The 21206-nt window shown below is 37.1% G+C and overlaps 2 protein-coding genes and 1 long non-coding RNA gene across 3 annotated transcripts; 1 reads left to right on the top strand and 2 right to left on the bottom strand.

The window, feature by feature from the left end:
* Positions 1-10884: 10884 nt before the first annotated feature.
* LOC128218327 (uncharacterized) lies at positions 10885-12259 on the bottom strand. The gene has a single exon (XM_052925979.1). It carries the CDS (start codon positions 12169-12171, stop codon positions 10903-10905), a length of 1269 nt encoding a protein of 422 aa, XP_052781939.1. The 5' UTR covers positions 12172-12259; the 3' UTR covers positions 10885-10902.
* LOC128216211 (transcription intermediary factor 1-beta-like) lies at positions 12177-16178 on the bottom strand. Its single transcript, XM_052922781.1, has 3 exons — positions 15844-16178; positions 15281-15285; positions 12177-12283 (listed from the first exon to the last, which is right to left on the bottom strand). Exons 1-3 carry the CDS (start codon positions 16176-16178, stop codon positions 12177-12179), a joined length of 447 nt encoding a protein of 148 aa, XP_052778741.1.
* Positions 16179-18998: 2820 nt separating this feature from the next.
* LOC128218335 (uncharacterized) lies at positions 18999-20714 on the top strand. Its single transcript, XR_008258354.1, has 4 exons — positions 18999-19060; positions 19593-19705; positions 19935-19977; positions 20354-20714. It is a non-coding gene; the product is annotated as an uncharacterized LOC128218335 (long non-coding RNA).
* The last annotated feature ends 492 nt before the right edge of the window (positions 20715-21206 follow it).

The raw sequence follows: 21206 nt of genomic DNA, 5'->3' as shown, positions 1-21206 counted from the left end.
AGATGGTGTTACGTTAAAGCTTACAATTTACTGCCCTAAGGCTTTTGATTGTGTTACCTTAAAGCTTACAATTTACTGCTCTAAGGCTTTAAATGGTGTTACCTTAAAGCTTATAATGTACTGCCCTACGGCTTTAGATGGTGTTACCTTAAAGCTTACAATTAACTGCCCTAAGGCTTTAGATGGTGTTATCTTAAAGCCTACAGTTTACTGCTCTATGGCTTTAGATGGTGTTACCTTAAAGCTTATAATTTACTGCTTTAAGGCTTCAGATGGTGTTACCTTAAAGCTTACAATTTACTGCCCTAAAGCTATAGATGGTGTTACCTTAAAGCTAACAATGTACTGCTCTAAGGCTTTATATGGTGTTACCCTGAAGCTTACAATTAATTGCCCTAAGGCTTTTGATGGTGTTACCTTAAAGCGTACAATTTACTGCCCTAAGGCTTTTCATGGTGTTACCTTAAAGCTTACAATTTGCTGCTCTAAGGCTTTAGATGGTGTCACCTTTAAGCTTACAGTTTGCTGCTCTAAGGCTATAGATGATGTTACCTTGAAGCTTACAATGTACTGCTCTAAGGCTATCGATGGTGTTACCTAAAATCTTACAATTTACTGCCCTAAGGCTATAGATGATGTTATCTTGAAGCTTACAATTTACTGCTCTAAGGCTATAGATGATGTTGCCTTAAAGCTTACAGTTTGTTGCTCTAAGGCTTTAGATGGTGTTACCTTAAAGCTTACAATTTACTGCCCTAAGGCTATAGATGATGTTACCTTGAAGCTTACAATTTACAGCCCTAAGGCTATAGATGGTGTAACCTTAAAGCTTACAATTTATTGCCCTAAGCCTATAGATGATGTTACCTTAAAGCTTACTGTTTGCAGCCCTTAGCCTATAGATGGTGTTACCTTAAAGCTTACAATTTACTGCTCTAAGGCTATAGATGGTGTAACCTTAAAGCTTACAATTTACTGCTCTAAGGCTATAGATGATGTTACCTCGAAGCCTAAAATTTTCTGCTCTAAAGCTATAGATGGTGTTACCCCAAAGCCTACAATTTACTGCCCTAAGGCTATAGATGATGTTACATTAAAGCTTACAGTTTGCTGCTATAAGGCTATAGATGTTGTTACCTTTAAGCTTACAAATTACTGCCCTAAGGCTTTAAATGGTGTTACCTTAAAGCTTACAATGTACCGCTCTAAATCTTTAGATGGTGTTACCTTAAAGCTTACAGTTTGCTGCCCTAAGGCTTTTGATGGTGTTACCTTGAAGCTTACAATTTATTGCCCTAAGGCTATAGATGGTGTTACCTTAAAGTTTACAGTTTGCTCACCTAAGCCTATAGATGGTGTTACCTTAAAGCTTACAGTTTGATGCTCTAAGCTTACAATTTACTGCTCTAAGGCTTTAGATGGTGTTGCCTTAAAGCTTACAGTTTGGTGCCCTAAGCCTAGAGATGGTGTTACCTTAAAGCTTACAATTTACTTCCCTAAGGATATATACGGTGTTACCTTAAAGCTTTAAGTTTGCTGCCCTAAGCCTATATATGGTGTTACCTTAAAGCTTACAGTTTGCTGCCCTAAGGCTATAGATGGTGTTACCTTGAAGCTTACAATTTGCTGCTCTTAGGCTATAGATTTTGTTTCCTTGAAGCTTACAAATTACTGCCCTTAGGCTTTTGATGGTGTTACCTTAAAGCTTACAATTTACTGCCCTAAGGGTTTTGATGGTGTTACCTTTAAGCTTACAATTTACTGCTCTAAGGCTATAGATGGTGTTACCTTTAAGCTTACAATTTACTGCTCTAAGGCTTTAGATGGTGTTACCTTAAAGCTTACAATTTACTGCCCTAAGGCTATAGATGGTGTTACCTTAAAGCTTACAATGTACTGCTCTAAGGCTTTATATGGTGTTACCTTTAAGCTTACAATTTACTGCCCTAAGGCTATAGATGGTGTTACCTTAAAGCTTAATGTTTGCTGCCCTAAGCCTATATATGGTGTTACCTTGAAGCTTACAGTTTGCTGCTCTAAGGCTATATATGTTGTTACCTTAAAGCTTACAAATTACTGCCCTAAGGCTTTTGATGGTGCTACCTTAAATCCTACAATTTACTGCTCTAAGGCTTTAGATGGTGTTACCTTAAGCTTACAGTTTGCTGCTCTAAGGCTATAGATGGTGTTACCTTTAAGCTTACAATTTACTGCTCTAAGGCTTTAGATGGTGTTACCTTAAAGCCTACAATTTACTGCCCTAAGGCTATAGATGGTGTTACCTTAAAGCTTAATGTTTGCTGCCCTAAGCCTATATATGGTGTTACCTTGAAGCTTACAGTTTGCTGCTCTAAGGCTATATATGTTGTTACCTTAAAGCTTACAAAATACTGCCCTAAGGCTTTTGATGGTGTTACCTTAAAGCCTACAATTTACTGCTCTAAGGCTTTAGATGGTGTTACCTTAGAGCTTACAATTTACTGCCCTAAGGCTTTTGATGTTGTTACCTTAAAGCTTACAATTTACTGCCCTAAGGCTTTAGATGGTGTTACCTTAAAGCTTACAATTTACTGCTCTATGGCTTTTGATGGTGTTACCTTAAAGCTTATAATTTACTGTCCTAAGGTTATAGATGGTGTTACCTTAAAGCTTACAATTTACTGCCCTTAGGCTATAGATGGTGTTACCTTAAAGCTTACAATTTACTGCTCTAAGGCTTTTGATGATGTTACCTTAAAGCTTACAATTTACTGCCCTAAGGCTTTTGATGGTGTTACCTTAAAGCTTACTATTTACTGCCCTAAGGCTTTATATGGTGTTACCTTAAAGCTTACAATTTACTGTTCTATGGCTTTTGATGGTGTTACCTTAAAGCTTACAATTTACTGCCCTAAGGCTATAGATGGTGTTATCTTAAAGCTTACAATTTACTGCCCTTAGGCTATAGATGGTAAAGCTTACAATTTACTGCTCTAAGGCTTTTGATGGTGTTACCTTAAAGCTTACAATTTACTGCCCTAAGTCTTTTGATGGTGTTACCTTAAAGCTTACAATTTACTGCTCTATGGCTTTTGATGGTGTTACCTCGAAGCTTACAGTTTGCTGCCCTAAGACTGTAGATGGTGTAACTTAAAGCTTACAGTTTGCTGCCCTAAGGCTATAGATGGTGTTACCTTAAAGCTTACAGTTTGCTGCCCTAAGGCTATAGATGGTGTTACCTTAAAGCTTACAGTTTGCTACTCTAAGGCTATAGATGGTGTTACCTTAAAGCTTACAATTTACTGCCCTAAGGCTATAGATGATGTTACCTTGAAGCTTACAATTTACTGCCCTAAGACTGTAGATGGTGTTACCTTAAAGCTTACAATTTACTGCTCTATGGCTTTTGATGGTGTTACCAGGAAGCTTACTGTTTGCTGCTCTTAGGCTATAGATGGTGTTACCTGGAAGCTTACAATTTACTGCCCTAAGGCTTTTGATGGTGTTACCTTGAAGCTTACAGTTTGCTGCCCTAAGGCTATATATGGTGTTACCTTAAAGCTTACAGTTTACTGCTCTAAGGCTATAGATGGTGTTACCTGGAAGCTTACAATTTACTGCCCTAAGGCTTTTGATGGTGTTACCTTGAAGCTTACTGTTTGCTGCTCTTAGGCTATAGATGGTGTTACCTGGAAGCTTACAATTTACTGCCCTAAGGCTTTTGATGGTGTTACCTTGAAGCTTACAGTTTGCTGCCCTAAGGCTATATATGGTGTTACCTTGAAGCTTACTGTTTGCTGCTCTAAGGCTATATATGGTGTTACCTTGAAGCTTACTGTTTGCTGCCCTAAGGCTATAGATGGTGTTACCTGGAAGCTTACAATTTACTGCTCTAAGGCTTTTGATGGTGTTACCAGGAAGCTTACGGTTTGCTGCCCTAACTCCATAGATGGTGTTACCTTGAAGCTTACAATTGACTGCCCTTAGGCTATAGATGGTGTTACATTGAAGCTTACAATTTACTGCTCTAAGGTTTTAAACGGTCAATGATGTAGATATTGAGAAAGAACATGTGATATAAATTTGTAGCCAATTGTATTTAACTGGTTCAATCTATTGTTTGGACAAACGGTAGCTCGACATGTGTATTGATAAGTTAATTGATATCAAACCAAATCATTTAAATATGCAAACAACCGAATGATAATCTGTGGACATCATATCAGAGTTGTATGCATTTGGCTGGTACATGCAATTTCGTTTGTGCGAAGATTAGATTGTTAAAACTGACATTTTAAACTTATGAATAGTATTTTGGACAGCACGTACATTTCACCATTAAATTATGTGTGAAACTCTTAAAATAAAAGAATTCTTTAATTGATGGAAAAGCCCGCCATCAAATGCCTTTAATGTGAATGCAAAAAGGGGCAGGAATTGTGAGTGCAAGCTTATCGTTTTGCTTGGCAATAGATGCATGTGACAGTTCCGTGTTGGCAGTATATGCATGCGGTCAGTTCCGTGTTGGCAGTATATGCATGCGGTCAGTTCCGTGTTGGCAGTATATGCATGCGGTCAGTTCCGTGTTGGAAGTATATGCATGCGGTCAGTTCCGTGTTGGCAGTATATGCATGCGGTCAGTCCCGTGTTGGTAGTATATGCATGCGGTCAGTCCCGTATTGGAAGTATATATGCATGCGGTCAGTTCCTTGTTGGCAGTATATGCATGCGGTCAGTTCCGTGTTGGCAGTATATGCATGCGGTCAGTTCCGTGTCGGCAGTATATGCATGCGGTCAGTTACGTGTTGGCAGTACTTGTATGCGGTCAGTTCCGTGTTGGCAGTACTTGTATGCGGTCAGTTACGTGTTGGCAGTACATACATGCGGTCAGTTCCGACTTCGCAGTACATGTATACTTGTCAGTTTGAAACAGTCGAAATATCAAATATCAAATGTATATTTTTCACTGTATTGAAATTTTAGCCCGCCTTCAGTTTCAAATTGAACGTCAACGCGCACAGGGCTAGGGCAACGACGACATTTCCGAAATGACGTTCCGTGTGCATACAAATTGGCGTGTTTTTCTAAAAGAAATGTTTAATTAAATGACATCTCTATGTTTATGCATTTAATAAATTTAAAAAAAATCGTTGATAGAAAGATAGCAATATACCCTGGGATCACTCGAGGCTTCGCCGTACAAAGTAATAAATCGTTGTTTATGAAACAAATCAATACACGTAACTCACATCAACAAGCCACATCTTTCCGATATTCGTTTAATGTCATTATATATTCAAAACATATCTTTACATCTTTTCTCAAAACTAAATGCATCGACAGCCCTGTATAGAATGTGACGCTAAATTTCCCATGACTTTTAACACATTGTTTGGAAGAAAAACATATTAGTGTTTGAGTCACGTCTTGGAAGAAGACAGGCTTATTAGAATCGATATGTCTGAAAGTCATTAAATATAAATCATTTATAAGCAAAGATGTTTTTCAATACCTGTTATAAAGACATCTCACAATTCAGTATGAATATAATATAATAAGACCTAAAGGCCAAACACCTGTTTTAAAGGCACTTGTTTTCATTACGAAATAAAGTGTGGCAAATCATAACGAGTGTTAAAACAAAAATGTCAAAAGCTAGAACCCTTCAGCAAATGTTGATATTACTCAAATATCGTCTTTGAAGACCACAATTGTCATTTGCGTTAGTGGCGCGATTAAATATCAATTACGGCTGTGGTGTTGGTTGATTGACATTATCACGTGATGTTATCAATGTATCGTTAAGATGTCGACATATCCTCATCAATTGTTAACGTCCCGGTGGCCGTGAGGACTTAGCGGCTGTATTCTCCCTTTTTCTTGCCTTTATCGGCGTGGGTTTGAACCCCACTAAAGCCAAGCGCGCATCCTTACAAAGAGTAAAACAAGATCGGTCCTCAACGTCCAGTTCGAGCTCACGATGAAATCAAGCCAAGCGAAATCGAGCCAACGGGTTTCGACTGTATGGTTTATAAAATATTTCCTTAGAATGGTATAAACCTTTTACGTATACCAAGAAGAGCGAGTTTGGCCCTTTAAACATCCCCCTATTCCGCTTTCATCGCCAAAGTTTACTTTTTATTTCAATATACGAGCAAAAGAGTAAAGAAATACGCCCAAAATGCACCATTTTAGAATATAAATTGTTAAAATTGTCTTGGGAAATTCCTCCCCCCCCCCCCCCTGTTCAACATTTTAAGAAAATTAATTTTGAATTTTGTTTCTGAGAAAGGCGCGCAAGTCAAATGGTTACGCCCCTAAGTTACGCCACCTCCAACATCAAATCCTTGAACCTCCCTGCGTTTAACTTTAACAAATGTCCGACGTTTCTCATAACTCAAAATATTCCCAGACTTTAATGAGTTCTATAAGATCAAAGAATGGAAATTGTGACAATGTTTGACAACTTTCATTATACAAATAACATGTCGAGCAATTTAGAAATCCTATATTTTGATATTGTAAATACGACCTTACATACTTTGTATGTTTCTTTCGATAATAAAATATGTTTAAACCATATGTCGAGCGTGATTTAATGCCTTTTACACTGGTGTCGATTTGAACTAAACTATATAAGTATTACATGTATACAAATGTAAACGACTTACCTGGTATGGATATTCGCGCCAAACACTAAGATTGTTATTGTTATTTTTTGCTTCTATTAGTATGCCTCACGTGACCTGCCCAGTTGAATTATCATATACACGACAAACCGGAAACAGTTTATCATATGACGTAAAGATAACGCCGAAAATATTTTATCCCTTTATTATCATAGATGATAATTATGTTCTTGTTGACTCGATGCTATTTTTTGGTGTGTTTGTTTGCTTATATATCTCGTTTATAGATTTATTTATACGCGCACTTGCGCAAGACACATTCGGCGAGGGCTCCGACAAGATTGTTAGTCATTTTAGGTGGTTGGAGCATAGTGCACATACATAATGTTACCCTGGTAAGAGCTACCCTGGTTCTTTAACGTGCACCAGTTAATAGCACTGTCACACGGGACTCTCATTTAACGTCCTTCCAGAGATATGATTAGTATTTTAGTGTTCCGGTGGGGAGTCGAACCTGTGACCCCTAGATTGACAGTCAAGTGTGTTACACTAGACCATGGATCCGCCACATGTGCTATTTTATTGACGAAGTATCCTTTAATTGGTCAATTGAATGGTTAAATGCCAATCAGGGTCGTGTTAACTGGTTGTATGTAGGCAGGGGTGCCCCTAGGCATACCCCAGTACGAAAGAACGTACAACTCAATCTACGTTACTCCAAAACGGTAAGTGCTTAATTCCCGACATTAAAAACAAATATCGAAGACTAACGGAGTGTATATCTGAAATATTGTATGAAGACATCTTGAATGAAACTCAAAAAGTGTCCGTGAAATCCAAATGAAATTATTCGCGGTTCTAGATTGTTTCTTATTTTAGTTGTTTGCGCTAGAAACCGGTTCTTGTTAGCGGAAATATTATTCTCGTGTATTTTCCGTGCACGAGTTTTAGGTTCAGTATATAAGGATTGTGCGGGGCGTATTCGTCACTCAAGGTTTATTGGTAGCATTCAACTGGTGTATGTTCCCACCCGCCCTCCCGTTGCTTATAACAATTTACACTGAAAGCAGTTTATTTGTCTTTGGTGTTGTTGCAGGTACACGAAGATGTTAAAACGTATACAGCTATAAATTGACAACAAATGAATCAATGCTATTCTAGGCCAATGTTATTTAATTTGAATTTAATATATTTTCAGTACTCTAACAATCGGATCCGATTTAGAGAGAGGACTATGTATAGCGAGGTCAGTGCGGCGATCCAGCGTCATACAGTAAACGTTCGCATGTCCTTCCGACCTGACGTGCCTCTACGTTACAGATACTACCTATATAGCAAAGACGAACGAACGAGCCAGACTCAATCTATATATCTTACAATGTGAAATTTGCTACCAATAACAAATCTTATTTGGTGTCTGGAACAATTTTGATTAGCAAATAATTGTTTTACTCATGATAACGTGAGTATATATATATTAGCTGTTAGATTTTCATCCAAATTTTAATTTTAAATTGGGGTGGGCGGAGGAGGGTTGACATTTTATTTTCTTCGATGACTGTTTCACCGTTAAGTATGTGATATATGTTTCTTTTCTATTTTTTTTAGACCGCGCATTTGCGAAGACGAAGCACGGATACATGACGCATTTTACATTACTTCAGCAGACAACCCGTGCACGTGAACGATTCGCTCGTTCGTGAACTAACAAACCGCTTCCTACCAGATGAGCCTGGTCAACACTAACTTGCACGTGACGTCAATGTTGTGACGTCACAAGACCGAAAGCTCATGGTGCACTTTCAGAAAATGATGATTTTTTTTCCCTCTACACTTTTGTTTGACCATGGTCCATAATATCCTAATGCTTACTGTATATGTATTAATTATATGCTTTCCGGTGGTTTTAAGAGATTAATCAGTGAAAACAATGTATAATTCACTGTTTGAAACAGTCGAAATATCAAATGGATATTTTTCACTGTTTTGAAATTTTTGCCCGCTTTCAGTTCCAAATCAAACGTCAGCGCGCACAGGGCTTAGGGCAACGACGTCATTTCCGAAATGACGTTACGTGAGCATACACATTGGCGTATTTTTTTCTAAAAAAGAGTAATTAAATGACTTCTAACTTCAATGTTAGGCATTTAATAAAATAAAAATTGTTTGTTTCAAGTAAGATAGCAATATACTCTGTGATCACCCAGAGTAGATATTTCACTCGAGGCTTCGTCATGCGTGAATAATATATAGTTTTTGAGCTCAATCGGTGAAATATATTACGATCTTACACTGAAACAAACAGTTATCCTCTATTCCATTGATGAAGACCCCTCAACCATTTTCTCATGCATGTATGACAAAGTTAAAACTGTTTATACACAATTTAATGTTTACTCTAAATGTTCGCAAATTAAGTCAGTTTACTTTGAAATTAAACCTTTTTTTTAATTTACAATTTTCAAATTAAAGTTTGTTTTTAACTGCGGAAAGTAGTTGAATAAATGGGAATGAACGGTCCCGTACATCTTGAATATACGGGCGTGGCTGGACCCGTACACTAAACGTGTACGGTACCCGTACACGAATACGTATACGGAGCACCACGTGTTCGGACTTCTGTACATCCACACCCCGAACTTTTAAAATTTGGAGTTATTAATTTCTTAAATAATTTAACACTTCTGCAGAAGAACATATTTTAACCGTTAATTTTTTGGCCAAAAAATAATATATAAACATACATATGGATGTACGGAAGCCGTATCCTGGCATGCTCGGGACAGAAGAACAGACTCCATACATACAACGTGCACACGATGGATATACGGACCCCATACACGTAGCATGTACGGGATGGATAAAGTGACCCCGTGCATGCAACGTGTAAGCTATGGGAAGACGGACCCCGTCCATCAACGTGTAAGCTATGGAAATACGGACCCCGTGCATCAACGTGTAAGCTATGGAAATACGGACCCCGTGCATCAACGTGTAAGCTATGGGAAGACGGACCCCGTGCATGCAACGTGTCAGCTATGGGGAGACGGACCCCGTGCATGCAACGTGTAAGCTATGGGGAGACGGACCCCATGCATGCAACGTGTTAGCTATGGAAATACGGACCCCGTGCATGCTACGTGTAAGCTATGGAAATACGGACCCCGTACATGCTACTTGTAAGCTATGGAAATACGGACCCCGTGCATGCAACGTGTAAGCTATGGAAATACGAACCCAATGCATGCAACGTGTAAAGCTATGGAAGTACGGACCCCATGCATGCAACGTGTAAGCTATGGATATACGGACCCCATGCATGCAACGTGTAAGATATGGAAATACGGACCCCATGCATGCAACGTGTAAGCTATGGAAATACGGACCCCATGCATGCAACGTGTAAGCTATGGATATACGGACCCCGTGCATGCAACGTGTAAGCTATGGAAATACGGACCCTGTAACGTTTACGGGGAGGATATACGGATTGTAAACAAACTCTGAACACGTTGGTGCAATATTATTATTTTATAAATGCAGTATTATGTTAAATTCATTTGATAATAATTAATAAAACAAACAATAAATATAATTTGTGTAAATACTTTTTTGCGCGTTTTAATGGCCACGTAGCTGTTAATTAAAAATATGTTATTTTTTTACTAAAACGGGTGGCATTATGTTTGTTAATGTTTTGATCATACTGTCTAATGAGTTTAACATAATTTTACATTTAATATAAAAACAAAATGTTTTTTGAATCCATCTTTATTGTGTGCCTTTAATTGAAAACAAAACCAACTATAATCATGGTATATGTTGTTATTGTTTTTACTTTAAAGAAACTCTGCATAATTAATGCACCTATTTTCATCTAGGTGTCCAGTGAAAATAGTTAACATATAACTGGCTCTCTTGTAGTTGTAGTAAAAGTAGTGAAGCTTTTTAAAGGCACATGGACAAACGGGCCGTATTATATATTTTATTTCAAAATTAAATAAAGAATAAATCATATATATACATACACACAACATATAAACTATATTTGAAAAACATTATACAATAAACAGTCATTAAGTTGAATAACATGTGCACGATAAACATTATAACTATGTAGCTAAAAGCAAATAAAATACGTAAAATATATATAGGTATATGTATGTTTTAGCAAATATGATTCTTGTATTATATACATTTTTCATCCGTGCTAATACTTACGAGAAAAAGTTAAAGTAAAAAAACAATCAGTTATAATAATTGTCTTTTGGCTACTTGTAATTGGATCTATTATTTATCGCACATTAAGGACGAGGAGCGTGTCTTTCTCTCCGGCGACAACCAGAGAGGATGTACGGCTGCTGAAGAACAAAACTTGAGGGTGGTGCACTCCGTCTTGTTTCCTTGCCTGTGTGGCCAACTTCGTCTTCCCGTCCTGGTCAACCTGCAGCACTGTGTTGGAGTTAAAGCAGCAGACGAACACGTGTCCAGCAGTTGTCGAGTGTACTCCGTCAGGTGCCACCAAGTCAGGATCAGTGAATGTGGCCAGCTTGTTGCCGTTGTTGTCCAGGGTGATAAGTTGATTGTTTGAGAAGTTTGTGATGTAGATAGTCTTCCCGTCGTTACAGATGGCAATTCTCATCACCGTGTTATCACCGGACTTGTCCTCATACAGCTTCTTAACCAGCTTCCCCGTCATCGTATAGACGTACAGCGCGGTGTTTGATGAAATGTAAAGGTTGTTCCCGTGCTGAGCTGCGCCGTAACATCTGTGGGATAAACTTAATTTTCTCGTAGTCACAAGTTTACCTTTTGCAATGTTAATGAAATGAAGTTCACATATACCGTCGTTATTGTTAACACAAACGACAACCTCATTCCAACCAATGTGGCACACGTCAAATGGATATTTGGGAACATCACAGTGGTCGACAACCCTGTACTCCTGGTCCAGGAGTTTCACTTTCATGTTGGTGAAGTCTGTAATAACAATCTCTCCACCAGGCAGTTCACATATCCCTAGAATATCACATTTATCTTTGTCTGAACTCATCTTCACGTTGTACTCCTTGTAACCTTTGATACCGAATACATGATCTCGGGGGAATAGCGATATCAGGGGTTGTTTACCAAAAACATTCCATTCATTTAACTCTCCAAATGTCTTCATCGAAGACAAATTATCTTCTATTCCATTATGCTTACGAAAAGTTAAATCGTATTTGACAACACTTGACATGTTTTGCAGAATTTCTTTTGCTTGTTTGATTTTTTCTTCACATTTTCTGAAACCAATATAAAGGGGTGGTTCGCCTGATGAGTCTATGCTTTGTATGTCATCTATGATGTTCTTTAATTCATCGTGCATCTGTGTGCAGGATTCCATATCTTTCTTAATGGACATGTCCTGATCAGCTACCAGACGGTCTAATTCTTGAACGGTTGTTTTCTCCATCTTGTCAAGAATGTCGTTGATCTTTTTACGAATTGCTTGGATTTCATCAACAATGGCTGTTCGAGTCTTCCTCAATGAGGAACTATTTTTCTTTCGGTCGTTTTTCATATCTTCTATCTGCTTCCTAAGAACAGCAACCTGTTGAGGTAGTTGTCGAAACCCGGGATCTTTGCGGATGTCCTTTGCAACGTCTGGAATGTGCTGTATTGATGAACAGTGTCTGCAACGAAAGAAGGAAACACATATGTTTGTTTTATGAAGACGCTTGTTTATAACATTCTTCTAAAGTCACATAAATTTAAATACTTATATTTCGTTGTCGTCTTCGTCGTCCTCTTCCAGAACCTGTTGATTTTGCTTTAAAACATCGTTGTTCCATTTTTTAGCGTAAATGATACACATTAAGATAATATCAAGCTGATCATAGATTGAAATGATGCCCATTAGGGTCTTACAACCTTAATGCATTACTGTCTGTAACAATCAGACAGACAGACAGACACACACACACACACACACACACACACACACACGCACACACACACACACATACATACAGATACACACACACACATAAATACACACAGACAGACACACACACTTACAGACGCTCACTGACAGACAGACCCACAGACAGACACACAGACAGACACGCACGCACGCACGCACGCACGCAGACACAAACGCACACACACACACAGACAGACACACAAACAGACACACACAGGCAAAAACACACAGACAGACACACACAGACACGCACGCACGCACTCACAAACTAACACACACAGAAACACACACACGCGCACGCACGCACGTGCGACACACACACAGACACACACAGACAGAAGGACACACAGTCAGACATACTCACAGACAGACAGACATACATACAGACAGACATACATTAAGACACACAAACAGACAGAAAGACACACAAACAGACAGAAAGACAGACCGAGAGACATACAGACAATCACACAGACAAATACACAGGCAAACAGACAGACAGACATACATACAGACAGACAAACAGACAGACAGACAGAGACACAGACAAACACACAAACAAATACACTGGCAAACACACAGGCAAACACACAGACCGAGACACAGACAAACCGAGACACACAGACAAACACACAGACAAACACACAGGGAAACACACAGGCAAACAGACAGACAGACATACAGACAGACAAACAGACAGACCGAGACACACAGACAAACACACATACAAATACACAGGCAAACAGACAGACCGAGATACAGACAGACCGAGACACACAGACAAACACACAGACAAACACACAGACAAACAGACAGACAGACATACATACGGACAGACAAACAGACAGACCGAGACACAGACCGAGAGACACACAGGCAAACAGACAGACCGAGACACAGACAGAGAGACACAAAGACAAACACACAGACAGACAAACAGAGAGACAAATACACAGGCAAACAGACAGACCGAGACACAGACAGAGAGACACACAGACAAACACACAGACAGGCAGGCAGGCATACAGACAGAGAGACACACAAACAAACACACAGACAGGCAGGCAGGCAGACAGACAGAGAGACACACAGACAAACTCACAGACAAACACACCGACAAAGAGACAGACAGAGAGACAGACGGACAGACGGCCATACAGACAGCCATATAGAATGCCATACAGACAGCGATACAGACAGACAGACAGAATGAAATATGGCATATTAAAAGTAAAAAACAATAAAGACAAGTAAAGACAAATAAAAGCATAGCATATGTTTAAAAAATACTAGATGATTAATATCTAAATTGAAAGGTAAATGGTACATGTATAGGAATGTTGGGAGGCTAATAGCATAAATTACTTTATAGTCTAAGTCTTAGTATTTATAATAACATTTCTTAGAAGAAAGGCTTGGTTAAAAAATAACTTAGATTTCTTGTTATGACGATGTTTTGCGAATTCATTCATTTAACGTCATACAGTTTGTATTCAGTATTCTATAAGTCGCATAGAGTTTATATTCAGTATACCATAAGTCGCATACAGTTCAAATTCTGTATACCATAAGTCGCATACAGTTCAAATTCTGTATACCATAAGTCGCATACAGTTCAAATTCAGTATACCATAAGTCGCATACAGTTCAAATTCAGTATACCATAAGTCGCATACAGTTCAAATTCAGTATACCATAAGTCGCATACAGTTCAAATTCTGTATACCATAAGTCGCATAGAGTTTAAATTCATTATACCATTAGTCGCCGAACAACAGTGGCAGTATTTGTAGTAAAGCTCATAACTCTTAGAATGTGTCGAGTTATGTCCCTTGACTATCTGAGAAATAATAAAGAGCATTAGAACCATTTGGAACTCCTCGGCCATTTTCCATCGAAAACAACCTCGGATGTATGTCGGTACATCAGTAGGAGTAGATCGTAAAAAATAAATAATAGTAAAAATGAATCGTTGTGTTTAGCGTGTATTTTGAATCACTAAGTTTTTTTAATTGTCAGTGAAGCATATTATTGTAAAGACAATTAAGATTCCCAACAGTTTAACTGCTGAATTGAAATACTACGCGTTCTACTTGCAAATTACTTTAATGTTAAGAATTCGGTCATTGTAAACCGTCAATATACTTCCCGAGATTGTTTTTGATGGAAAATGGCCGAGGATTTCCGAATGCGTTGGAACATAATTATTACGCATTAATATGCTATTTACAGTGTCATTTTATGTACGTGCACGACATATTCATCTAGTCAAACCGCACAGCTAGAAATTTTGCCCAAATCATCGTGAGTTAATAGAGAGTACTAAAGTGTTTCTCAATATTTCTCCATTTGAATAAAGGTCTCATAATATAAGATCTGACACGAATAACGAGTCTATATATGTATACAGGGGCGGATCCAGGATTCGACGTTAGATGGGGCGCTACTTAGGGGCGTAACCTTTTTACTTTCCCATCTCCCTCAAAAGCGAAATCTATTTAGTTGGAAGTGCTGGGAAGGGGGGGGGGCAGGGAGTTGGGGGTCAAATGATCCCCACAAAAAAAATAAAAATAAAAAAAATAAATAAAAGAAATGACAATTTTAGTCCAAATGGTGCACTTTGGTGGTATTTTAGTAGTTCAACTATAATAAAATAAAAAGAAAACATAGAGGATTTCAGAGGGGGTGAGTTCGACACCCTCCCTACCCGATCTGCAGGTGATATATAATGAACGAGTAAACAAATGTGTTATAGTTATGCACCAGTCATTTGTAACCACGCCCCCAGGTCCGGGGAATAGCGGGGATTTTGACTTTCGGTTCAGCCAAGCCCCGGAAAATTTTCCGCCCTGCGAGGACAATCTGCTGGTAACCCCCCCCCCCCCCCCCACCGCCAAATGCCCCCGCACCCAAGGGACCAAAGCTAAGTCCAATTTCCCGCTATAGTTGGCGTGAAGACAAAACCACCACAGACACCCGGCACTGCGGGGCCACCTGGAAAGTAAAAACACGGCCCATTTCCCCGGCTATCCCCGGTATACCCCCGAACCTGGAGGGGGCGTGGTTACAATTGACTGGTGCATTAGCAAGGCTTTGTTGACAGTGTTGACGGATAAAAATTTAGCACAGTCTAATAATACACATATGTAATATACAATTTTGTTGTGATTGTATAAACCGGAGACAATGTGAAGCATGCTTAAACTATTTTTTGATCAGTTTAAATACTGTGATTGTGTTATTTTAACTTAAACCGTCTTTGAAACATACCTATGATCAATTGAAATGCACACATGGCAACACAGCTGGTCATGGTCACCACAGACCAGCTTGAGCGCCTCCCCGGGGTGCCTCTTGCATCTCTCAAGGACGTCCACCGTCCCTGGTGCTGCTGCCCATTTCTTCACGTCCTTCCGGTCGAGTACCGTGTGTCTCTTGTATAAGCCATTATGTTTTGTAACACAATTATCGCAGTAATGTTTCATGCACTGATTACAGAAATATTGAGCTTCCGTGTTCAATCCATCTTCTTCACAAGCGGAACAGGCGAAATCATGGATGAAATCACAGCTCCTCTGAATGGAGGATTCAAACTTCGATGCCATAGTCCTGTAACATATAGGGTTACAACTTATAAACGTCCTCTCCCTGCCTTTCACTTCCAACAAGGACGTAAGATAAACAACTTATCTCCCGCCAACGTAATAGGTCAGGTGACTGGATTATATTGATAAGCATTTAAAAGCTCGACTGATATTTAATATGTAAAAAGTTTCATAATAATTGAAATACATTTGTTAAAATACAGTCGAACCTCGCTATGTTGACGTCGGATAAGTCGACTTTCCGATTATGTCTACTTTTTTTCCGGTCCCGAATTTATTCCTTCTTATTCTTTATAAAATAAATCTGTTAATGTCGATTTTTTTATCTCGACTTTTTCGCTATGTCGACCTCGTTTTTCAGTCCCAGTGTTCGTATTTCACACATGTTCTTTATGTCGAACTGTAGATCAAGACGTAGGTGTGAAAATATTCATGACGGTTTGCGGCATGTCGCAAAATACCGTGCGTGTCAATATAACAAACTGTCATAATTGGGGGATACAAAAATGTAATTGGTAAGTGCGAATAATTAAAGTTGTTTGTTTATGTATTTAATTAAAGAGACATTTATTGCTCAAGCTCTTTGGTATTGTATAAAACATGAACATTTTATTGATTAGATATCAATCCTTAATGGGAACAGAAAGAATAACTTCAAAATATCAAATGTTAGTTCCCCGCTCTGGTCGACCAATTCAGAGAAGGACCCGGTATAAAATCTTACAATGTACAAATGTATGCAATTGTGGCTTTATATGTGTTTTATGTGATCCATAAATGTAATAGAAATAAATTTGACACAAATAATTCTTCTTTTGTTTCACTTTATTTTTCAAGAATAAGTTTGCTGTTTTCATGACGAAAATATTTAACAAGACCGTTCAATTGTGGATGTAAACATCGTACAATCCAACTGAAACGTGTTGGGATTGGATATATTTTTTGTAATTCGGATGAGTCGACTTTTCGTTATCTCGACTTTTTCCACTAGGTCCCGAAAAAGTCGACATAACGAGGTTCGACTGTATATAAATATTCTACAACTATAATACACGTGTATTTTTCTGATTAAAGCAATTAAACTGTCACTAAGGCCAACAAAAATAACACCTGTGTTTCCTATTACCTGCAGTAACAAATGGGATCGGTAGTTCGTATATTTTTAACCTTGTCATAGGAAACATTACCGCTAGCATTTTTTTTATCATTATAATAATTATATAATCATTGAATGAATGTTGAGTTAAACAATACTCTTGCACATACTATTATTCTGTAACCCAATGCATTATTGTCAAAATTCAATTTACACCGGTAATTGTGCACGAACATTTTGCTTGCTTTAACTTTCTGTTGCACTTTCTTGTTATAATTTTTTCAGAAGTAACAAAAACATTCACCGTACCGATCGCCAATATTCAAACATTGTTCTTTTATAATAAATGGCGTGGCAATCAAACTGTTGTATAATACAACTGTAAACTGACCAAATTAATACGTCAGTTTATCTTCTATTTATTTTTCATTTTTTTAGCGTGAAATAATACACAATTTAAATCAAAATAAAATTAAAAACTGTATTACATAACTTATTGTTTTTATATTTTAAAACATTCGGAACACTTCGGTCATTTTCCATAGAAACCTTGGACAAAACAAATCAAATTGTTACTTCCCTTGTGGTACAGTAATCACTGCCACCATTCAAATCACATGACCATGAATATATAACGTGATACATACGTAACGGGTTCTACCAAAAAAACATACCGGAAATCAGCTTGCATGCCGGTTGTTGCGTACATGTTACGATATTTTCCGTTCATCTCCTGCTATAAGTTAATGAGTTTTTGTCCCGATTTAACTTATAATAATTATGCTTTACATTGATACTTCATTTAATTTGAAAAAAAATATTTTCAGCTAGCTATTTATTACTTTAATCATGTTCCTTTTATTTTGCTGTACACAAATCAATGGGATATGCGCCTATTTTCGGAATAAAATATGGCAAAGTTTATATTGTTGGCTTGTTTTGAAAAACATTGTGTCATTTGAATGTTCCATAATTATCAACCTATTGGTTCATTAAAATGGTCTAGCTCTGTACTTTAACTGATTTAATAACCAAATATTTACACCTCAACTTCCTTTCCTTAAATGAACTGCCTTTCGGCAATTGCGTTTATCAATCGATGAACGCAACATATTCGGATATGTTCGGATCGCAATTCATCGCATAACAATATACATGAAAACTATTGATCTTGTTATTGTTTGTAATGTGTCAGCAGGTCCCCTTTTTAACAATTCTTAAATGAAATAATGAACTATTGGTGTTTATATAAGGAAATAATTGCGGGGTTGATGTCATTATCGGGGTAGGAACGCAATTGGGCTGGTCAAAGTGTGTGGAGTCCGAAGAACTCCACGCGTACTTTGACCAGCCCAATTGCGTTCATATCCCCGATATTGACATCAACACCGCAATTCATTCCTTAAATGAAGTAACGACATATTAACATACAAGGGGTGCGTTTCAGAGACGATCGTTAAGGCGATCGTTAGCTGATTTTGGTAGTACGACCAAAATTACCGATCGGCACCGTTTCAGAGACACAACGTGCACCTGCTTTATCGTTAATTTTGCTCGTAAACCTACGACCGGTAAGAGGCACTCGTTAACTTAACGATCAAGATGGCGGATGAAGATTTTCTCCATATCAAAGTATACTTTTACTTTTTATCAACATTTGAGAGTTTAATATTGCGTATAGCATGTTCGCTGGTGTGGAATTTTCAAACTATGTCTAAAAATAGCTGAAAACAGTATGAAAATGTTTCCGTCGTTCTGTCAAAAAAGGATTTTAACAGTAGAAGATGTAAGCTTTTTGTTATATCTATGTAATGTGCTGATATTGTGTACATCTAAAACATGGAATATGATGTAGAATTTGATTTGGTTTCATTGCTTTTTAATATGTCATGTTAAACATTCCTCTATTTCGGATGGTTTTTAATTCGGATGAATAAATGCCTGTACATATTTTGTTGTAATATTACCGGCCTTTGTGGCATGTAGTCAGTGAATTATTAAACAGTGTTACCATTTTATCATGTCATGATATAACATAATTCTTCTTCTTATTTTTACACATCTACAACTGATGCTAAATATGTAAATATACTGTACAGTAATGTAAACAACACTGTCACAACAAACAAGTTGATTATTGGATACTTTAATACCATGGACTCTTTCAGGTGACTATGTAATCATTTAAGTTCACCTTTACTTGTAATTGAAACTTGTTTTAGTAAGGTATCCTATGGTTTATGTAGAACTTTGTAGTATATGTTAATGTACACTTTGTGAGTTTTCAACTGACAAAGGTTAAATCTTGTCCTTTTCAGTCATACCATTTAATGCCAAGTGTACAATAAAAACTGAAATGAAAATTGCCAACAGAAGTGTCATGGTCTTGGTGGAAAATACTGTGCTCTTCGTTGACCTCTGTTTAATAATGGTATGGAAAAGGGAATTAAATTGTAATGTTGGTTTTATGAATAATAATGGAGGTATATTCAACATATGAACACATTGTCATAAGGACTTATGAAGAAATTAAACTTAAAACCATATTATGTATCTGCAGTTAATGCACAGGCTATGTACAGATGCTTATTGATATTCTATGTTTTCATTTTTTAGTGTTTTGTTTCTTGTTAAATATTTGTTTTAGTTAATTTTTTCAGGCTGGTGATAGAAAACTATCAGGAATGCTTCAAGCTGGCAATGGTAGGAAATGATAAAATGCAATAGGATATTAAACAATGTTATGAATAATACAATAAGATGAATTTTATATTAATTTGATACAATGTTGGGCATCTTACTTTGAGCAGTTAACTGGTTCAATATACTTGTTATTTAACTTATATGAACATTAAACAAGAAATAAAATGTGACCAGAATGGTGTTTTTCATGTTTTCTTAAAAACCCTACTTATTTTTTAAAAGACAATAATTTTCATAAAATATTCAAACAATTTCAGTTGAAATATGGGAATGTAAATTATGTGTTACTTGTAGTTTAACCATTAAAGGGCGTTATCAAAAAAGTATTATATTGTGCTGTATTAAACAATATTTTGTAACTTTTTGTCTTTTTCAGGACACTGAGAAATCACAAGGTTTCAAACATCTAGAATATGCTCACAGTCAGTCTTCTAGATACTCACCTTAAAGGTTTCAGTGTGTTTTAGGAGACTTTTGTCAGAACAGAATTTTATACCTACATACACTGGAGATACCAGACCAAGCAGATAATTACAGATATATTGACACAGAATCTGAAATTAATTGCATATCCCAACACAACACAACATAAGACTTTTAACTGTTAAATAGGCAGTGAGGCATTTGTGTAACCTTCATTATTTGAAATGAAATTTCTTATATTTATTTTAAGTTTGACTTTGCATTTAAAAGCGATTAGCATTAGATTTTTCAAATATATATATATATATATGTATATTTATACAAATTCAACTGTGTATATCCAGTTGTACATGTTTGTGAATTATATAAGCTTATCTTAATGATACATTTATTCAAACTTATTAATATATAGAAACACACACTACAATGGCTGATCATGTAAACATTCATACTATCTTTTTATAGAATTTAAGTGAATCTTTCGATATTTCTGAATACATTTATTTTTTACTTTGACTGGCTCATGTATAAACACAGAATGCTACATAAAGTATATACTCCAGGGTATATCATAACATGATTGAAATAGATAATAGATAATGTTTGCATGAAACTCTGAACATTTAAACACTATGACAATCTGCACCAGTTAAGATACTTTTTGTTGAATGTGTTTTGATGAGACGAACTTGTAAAATAGCTATATTTCTTTTAGTCATTTTGTGTATTTGAAGCATGTCTGCAAATGTAGATTTTATCATGTATTTTGAATGGATCTGAAATGCTGTTTATTTAACTGTTATTAC

Source organism: Mya arenaria, chromosome 14, assembly GCF_026914265.1.
Source record: "Mya arenaria isolate MELC-2E11 chromosome 14, ASM2691426v1".
Classification (NCBI taxonomy): Eukaryota; Metazoa; Mollusca; class Bivalvia; order Myida; family Myidae; genus Mya; species Mya arenaria.
This window is presented reverse-complemented; position numbering and strand designations above follow the sequence as displayed.

Excerpts from the sequence above, each read along its gene's own strand:
- LOC128218327 (XM_052925979.1), bottom strand. The coding sequence starts at position 12,171 with ATGAAAAACGACCGAAAGAAAAATAGTTCCTCATTGAGGAAGACTCGA.
- LOC128216211 (XM_052922781.1), bottom strand. The coding sequence starts at position 16,178 with ATGGCATCGAAGTTTGAATCCTCCATTCAGAGGAGCTGTGATTTCATC.